The sequence below is a fragment of the Protobothrops mucrosquamatus genome, unplaced genomic scaffold (genome assembly GCF_001527695.2).
Source record: "Protobothrops mucrosquamatus isolate PMUCROS unplaced genomic scaffold, P.Mucros_1.0 scaffold77, whole genome shotgun sequence".
NCBI lineage: Eukaryota > Metazoa > Chordata > Lepidosauria > Squamata > Viperidae > Protobothrops > Protobothrops mucrosquamatus.
The window spans coordinates 1,097,880-1,105,268 of NW_015386454.1; the positions used below are offsets into that span (position 1 = coordinate 1,097,880).

Consider the following 7,389-nt stretch of genomic DNA (forward strand, 5'->3'; position numbering starts at 1 on the left):
ATCATGACTATGTTGTAGGGTTTGAATTCTGAGGGATACCGGAAGGTATAGTTTTGAACCCTTCCAGGCTAGTCCATCTTGATAGGTCAGGTGTATGTTTTGAGTTCTTTGAGTTTTTGCATTAGTGGACTATTGGGCTCATTGGATTTCCTCTGTGTTTGGTCTCTCGTGATTATTTGAGAGGCTGACTGTGGTAGAGGAATGATGGAATTAATAACTTCCTCCCGGCGGCTTTTATATTGAGGCATTCTAGATAAAGCATCTGCCAGGGAGGTATCTGAAAGTGAAATTAAAATGATTGAAATACCGTGCCCACCTAACCTGCTTAGGGGTCAACTTTCTAGGGTTTTTTAGTGCCTCCACGTTTTTATGATCAGTCCATGCTTCGAAAGGTACTTTGCTCCCTTCCAGCAAATGGCACCAAGTTAGCAAAGCCCATCTTACCCCAAAAGCCTCCTTCTCCCAAATAGCCCATCATCTCTCTGTGTCTGAAAGCTTTCATGAGGTGTAGGCGCAAGGTTGTAGGTCCCCCCTATTATTTTTCTGTAGGAGGACAGCACCCATAGCAACTTCACTTGCATCGGCCTGGATGACAAATGGTTACTCTGGGTCAGGGTGTTTAAGAACTGGTTCTGCTGCAAACAGTCTCTTTAATTGCTCAAAAATAGCCTGGAATTCCATAGTCCATTGCAAAGATTGACAAGGTCGGGGTTTCCCCCCCTCCTGGTTATTAACAACTCAGTAATTGGCATAGCAATTTTCGTGAAAGAGGATGAACTGTGAATAGAAATTAGTGAAAAAACTTTGAAGCTGGTTAAGGGTTCGCGGAGGCTGCCATTCTAGCACCAATTTGACTTTGGCAGGGTCCATTTCCATTCCCTCGCTAAATATTTACTAACCTAGGTAGTCGAGGCACATCTGATGGAACTTGCATTTAGAAAGCTTGGCATAGAGGCTAGCCTTCAACAGCTTCTTAAGCAGTTCCCGAACTAACTTGATGTGTTCCTCCATAGTCTCAGTGTAGATGAGGATATTGTCAAGGTAAACCAAAACCCCGTTGTACAGGTGATCATGTAACACCTGGTTTATCAGCTACATAAACACGGCAGGGGCTCCCTGGAGTCCAAAAGGCATTGCTTTGAACTGAAAACTCCCAGAGGACAATTGAAGGCTGTTTTCCATTCAACCCCCTCTCTAATTCGCACCCGGTAATAAGCCTCCCTTAAGTCCACCTTTGTGAAGATCTTTCCTTTTGCCAGTGGGCTAGCATGTCCTTCATCAGAGGGAGGGGATACATATTTTCTATACTGACAGCATTTAACCCTTTAAAGTCCATGCAGAGCCTCAAAGACCCATTTTTCTTTTCTTTGAATAGCACTGGGGTGGCCACACGTGATTTAGTGGGCTGGATAAACTCTCGGGCCAGATTTTTATCAATGTATTCTCTTAGTTCCTCCATCTCTCTAGGCACCATAGAGTACATCTTTGGCTTTGGGACTTTGGCACATGGTACAATTTCAATTGTGCAGTTGGTAGTTCGGTGGGGAGGAAGTGTGTCACATTCCTTTTCTCTAAAAACTCCCGCCAAATTACAATATTTGCTGGGAATAAGTTGAATCCCTGGTATTCATTCTACAGTGGCTTTTAATGTCTCGAGGGGTTCCCCTGGTTTCCCCCTTTATCTCTGAGGTCGGTGGGGGGGGAGGGGTCCTATCGCCAATCTCAGAGTTCTCACCCCATTCTTCCACCAAATGTTTGGTCTCCACTTATCAAGCCATGCCAAACCTAGAATCACAGTCTCTTTCATCTTAGGGATCATCACAAAGTGGATGATTTCCCAATACTGTCCCATTTCCAAATGCAATGGCTCGGTTAAGTGCGTATTGACACGATCCAATTCGATGTCTAAGGTTACTATCATTCTCGTAACTGGTTTGGGATCCCTCGGTATATGCATGCTTGAAGTAGGTCGCGGTCCAGCCCTTGCTTGAAATAGTGGATCAGCGACCGCTCTGACCACTGTCTCAGGCGACCTGTGACCCTCCGGAAGTCCCGAACATATTTGGCTGGGCGACCTCTCTGCCTCAAGAAGTGGATCTCCTTTTTTGCCTGCAGTGCTTGGGATTCATCCTCAAAGCTTGCCCTCAATTGCTCCATGAATAAGTTCACATCCAGCAATTCTGGAGCCCCATCATCATGAAGGTTGGTCACCCACTCCGTTGCCTCCCCTTCCAAGTTGGCTGTCATCGCATTCACCATCGTGGCATCATCGGGGTAGGCATAAGCCTACCGATCAAAGTAGACCCACACTTGGTTTAGGAAGAAAAGCAACTTCTCGGGGTCTCCATCGTATGTGAGCTTGATAGGAGTGGCTCCAGATGTTGCAGGGCCAGGTACACTGGTCGCTGAGCAGCTTGCCAATCTTGGGGCTGTGGTCGTATCACTCTCCGGAATCCTCTCTGCTGGGTTCGCAGCCTGATGCTGCTGTAGAGGGCTTGGCTGGGATCAGGGGCTCGAGATCGCTGCTGATGGGGGAGCGGGCAACACAGCCCAGGCCCCAGCAATAGGACTGAGACTCCAGCAGGGTGGTGGAAGTGACAGATAGGTCTTTACCTTAGTCCCCATTGAATACTTATACTGGGCTGCAGGAATCACTTCTCTGACTTCCAGCCGGTCAAACTCCTCCTTCAGCTATTTGACTGAGGGACTGTGGACTGCCGTCTGGTACTTCCACTCTGTGGAGTGGTCCCTACCAATTGACCCCTTCCCTTTTTCTGCACTGTGGAAGAAGGACCTTGGAGCAGAATTAACAACAGCTCCTCTTCAGCAGTTTTAGGGGTGCTTCTGCGCTGAGGGACTGTTTCTGCTTGATAGAGGTCTGCCAGGATCGTGGTTTCCTTTTGTGGCACCAGCTTCCCTGGCTGGAGTATCTGGTTCTTTGGCTGGCCCCCATTAACAGACCTTCGGTGGCTGAAGCAGCTGCTTGTGCTCTGATAGCCAAATCCCTGCTGCGACCAGTGGCGGATTCATCGTTGTCTCTAAAAGGTTCACCATCACTGGTCTAGAGGTTGTCAGGATCAGTATAGGGAGAAACAGACGTAAGCCGAATCCTACCATGTTTCCCCCAAAATAAGACAGTCTTATTATTATTGTTTTGCCCCAAAGAGGCACCAGCTCTTATTTTCAGGGGTGGGATGGGGTGTCTTTTCCACTCATCTCCGGCACCAATAACCCTGCCCAGCCGGCCCACTTCTTCTGCAGCCAAAGGAGCAACTTCATTATGCAGCTCATTCCACAGCTCGGTTCTCAGCTGTAATGGCCTTCCGGAAAGGCCTCTGATTGCAAAATGCCTTACTCAGTTGGCATTTGTCACACTTTGGGAGATCCTTCAGGAATTAGGATTGTTGAGATGGAGTCTATATCCATGACTTTCTTGGCGTACCTACATCTCATGTGCCAACTGTTGCCTTTTCCTGTATCCAGCAGCGTTAGTTGCAATCACTTATGTCACTCATGCAGTGTTTCACATGAGGATGGCCTTGAATATTTTCCATGAGTTTTAACCAAGTAGTTATGGATACATTGAAGTTCACACATATAATACTGCTAGCGTGGCTCTTTAGCATACCTGACAGCTTATAAAATACTGGAGGTTTTTAAGAAGAGACTGGATAGCCACTTTTCTGAAATAGTGTAGGGTTTCCTGCTTGAGCAAGGGGATTGGATTAGAAGACCTCCAAGGTCCCTTCCACCTCTATTCTGATTGAATATTGGTATCATAAACGGTTTTGCTGATGGTTATTAGTTGGCTTTGTCAGTTCTTTATTGTTTCACTATAGCACTTGCATTGTATCTTTGTTGGCCAAATTGGGAAGATTGTGCCATTAAAATCAATCTTTACATTTAAATAACTAGAAAACATTCACTTTGGAATATTTGATTTTAATATGCTATTTGCTAGTGAATGGCTATGATTTTTAAAAAGTCATTTTGAAAGTAGAATACTGGTAGTTGTTGATTTACAGTCATTTGTTTAGTGACAGTTCAAAATTACAGTGGTACTGAAAAAAAATGACTTACAATTATTTTTCACATTTACAACCATTGTAGCATCCTCGTGGTCACATGGATTAAAATTCGGATGCTTGGCAGTTGGCATGTATTTATGGCGGTTGCAGTGTCCTGGGGTTATGTGATCACTTTTTAGATAAGTTAACCTTCATTGTCACTTTCCTATGTACACAATGGCACACATTAAAATGAAATTCCAATGCCTGTTCTCAAAAGAAATACACACACATACTGTGTATGTGTGTGTATACATACTACATATATAGACTCATATATATATTTCATCATCATCATCATCATTATCATTATCATCATCAATCATTGTTTTAGCCATTGTCTATCCACTGCAGGGTGAAGGCCTCTTATGCATGTTTCCAATCCATACAGTCTTAAGCCTTCTTTTGCCAGTTGGGGCCCTGATACTTGTTGAAGTCATCGATCCATCTTGTTTTAGGTCTCTTTTGTGGATGCTTTTTATCAAGTGGAATCCATTCTATGACTGCCTTAGTCCACCTGCCATCAGTTTTTCTTGCTATGTGACTAGCCCATTTCCTAACCTGGCTCTTTTTCAGGTTTATTTTTAAGCCAAATGGTTCTCTTGCTTTGTGCAGCTCTTGTATATGTCTTTGTAGCTCTTTTGGATCTTGTGAGAAGAGAACATCATCTGAAAATCTTAAGTGATTTAAATAGGTGCCATTGATTTTTATTCCATCTTTTGCCCAGTCTACTTTGTAAAATACTTCTTCAAGGCAGGCTGAGAAAAGGATAGGTGATATTGTATCACCTTGTCATACACCTTGTTCTATGTTGATTTCCACTTTAAGATCATTAAGACAAATTGCCACCTTTATTTTTTTATATATTGATTGGAGTAAGTTTATATAAGCAGTGTGTACACCTTGGTTGAGGAAAGCATTAATTATTGCTTGCTGAAATACTAAGTCAAATGCCTTTTTGTAGTCAATGAAAGCCATGCACAAAGGCATGGTGTACTCGTTGTGCCTTTCAGTGACTTGCTGAACAACTTGGATGTGATCCATTGTGCTGTAGCTGCTTCTGAACCCTGCCTACTCTTTTGGCCGTGCATCATTTAATGTTCTCAATATTCTTTTTGCTATTCTTGGTGAAAACCTTGTAGATGACTGAAAAAGCTTATTGGGAGATAGTTCTTTAAATCAGTGCTTTCCAACCTTTTCACAGATTGTACCACTTTTAGGATATGGCAATATTCGAATACCACCACTTGCCTAGCAATGTGTCAAAAACTTGACCAAAAAAAAGGAAAAAAGTGATAAAGTACAGGTAGTCCTCAACTTACAACAGTTCGCTAAGTGACTGTTACAATGGCACTGACATGACCATTTTTGACACTTATGACGGTTGCAACATCCACAGGGTCACGTGATTTACATTTGGATGCTGGGCAACTGATTGATATTTATGATGATTGCAATATTTCAGGGTCATCCTTTTGCAAGCAAAGTCAATGGGAAAACCAGATTCACTTAACAACCGTGTGACTAATTTAACAACTGCAGTGATTCATTTAACAAATGTGGCAAGAAAAGTTGTAAAATGGGACAAAACTCATTTAACAAATTTCTTACTTAGCAACATAAATTTTGGGCTCAATTATGGTTGTAGGTTGAGGATTATGTGTACACCCACTTACCACACTTTTAATGGGGCCTATCAGAGAGAAAATCAAGAATCCAGTTGCACAAAGGAGTATTAAAGCCTAAAAAACCCAGTTTGTCTACTAAATGCTGAGGAATGATCGTATTAAATGCCAAACTAAAGTTAANACTTAGCAACATAAATTTTGGGCTCAATTATGGTTGTAGGTTGAGGATTATGTGTACACCCACTTACCACACTTTTAATGGGGCCTATCAGAGAGAAAATCAAGAATCCAGTTGCACAAAGGAGTATTAAAGCCTAAAAAACCCAGTTTGTCTACTAAATGCTGAGGAATGATCGTATTAAATGCCAAACTAAAGTTAACAAGTAGCATTGGCGCATGAGTAGTTCTTTCCTCTAAGTGCGCCAAGCTCAGATGGAAAACGGAGAAATAGCATCCTCTGTGGAGTGATTTGCCTGGTAAGCAAACTGAAGTGAGTCAAATGCTGGAGGGAGGCTGAATATAATAAAATCTTTTATCAGCCTTTCAAAATATTTCATAATGATGGACATAAATTCAACCAGATGATAATGTACTTTTTAGGCACTGGCAAAATAATTGCAGTCTTAAAACATGAAGGGACTACTGCCTGCTGCAATGAAAGATTGAAAATATCTGTAAGAACAAAAGTCAACTCTTCTGGGCATTCCCTAAGAACTTGTGCAGGGATATTACCCGGGTCTGCCGCTTTCCAAATAATAACTTTCTGCAGTGTCCTCCAGGCAGAGGTAATGTCAAAACTAAGCATTTGTTCATCAGGATGAGGCACAGATTTCCTTGCAGGGGTACTATTTGATGCTTCAAATCTTCCCCAAAATGTGTTCAGCTGATTTAAAAACTCTGTGTCACCCTTACAACACAATGGAACCACCTTATAGCCTTTTCTGACCTGACAAGCAAAGTCAGTGGGGAAATCAGATTACTTAACCATATTACTAACTTAACAACTGCCGTGTCTCACTTAACAATTGTGGCAAGAAAGTTTGTAAAATAGGGCAAAATTTATTTAACTGTGTTGCTTAACAAAGGAAATTTGGGGCTCAGTTGTGGTTGTAAGTCTAAAACTACCTGTAATAGATTGTTAAAAAATATTATTAAACAATTAAGAGAGGTACTTCTGATTTTGTGCATTACATCACTGGTGTGACCTCAAGTTGTCTAAGGCTGTAAGTGAAAAATTCTAATCTTTAGTACACCAAGGATTTTGATATTTTTTTGCTTTGGCATATAATATATTAAAATACTTTTGAAAGTCTTTTTATATATGAGCTGTTCTTAAGCTTATGCTTAGGGGTATTCTTTGCAAAACACATAGTATGCACTTGAATCAAATGAATTATTTAGTACAGGTCTGAGATTATTTCTGTAATAGTTACATTTTAAGATTTATTTTAAGAATTGAGTATTAAGCAAGTTCTATTTGTAATAACTGTAAAAAGCAGACAATCAGAATTCTTTTTTTCTCAAAGCTTGCATTTACCAGAGATGGACTCTGTGGTCTATGGAATGAAATGGTCAAAGATGGAGAAATCGTATACACTGGAATAGAAATTACCCAAAGTGGTGAAGCATCGCCACGAAAAGGTAAATTTTCTTATATTAAATATGGGCAAGTCAAAGCTTAAGGGTCACATACG

At 41.6% G+C, this 7,389-nt stretch overlaps 1 protein-coding gene across 1 annotated transcript in view; it reads left to right on the forward strand.

The window, feature by feature from the left end:
* The window catches only part of LOC107284258 (E3 ubiquitin-protein ligase HERC2), a 124,863-nt gene that overhangs the window by 7,437 nt on the left and 110,037 nt on the right, over nt 1-7,389 (forward strand). The window contains exon 2 of the mRNA XM_015812289.2: nt 7,222-7,336. Within this exon, the coding sequence (XP_015667775.1) occupies nt 7,222-7,336 (115 nt within the window). The remainder of the gene's footprint in view (nt 1-7,221; nt 7,337-7,389) is intronic.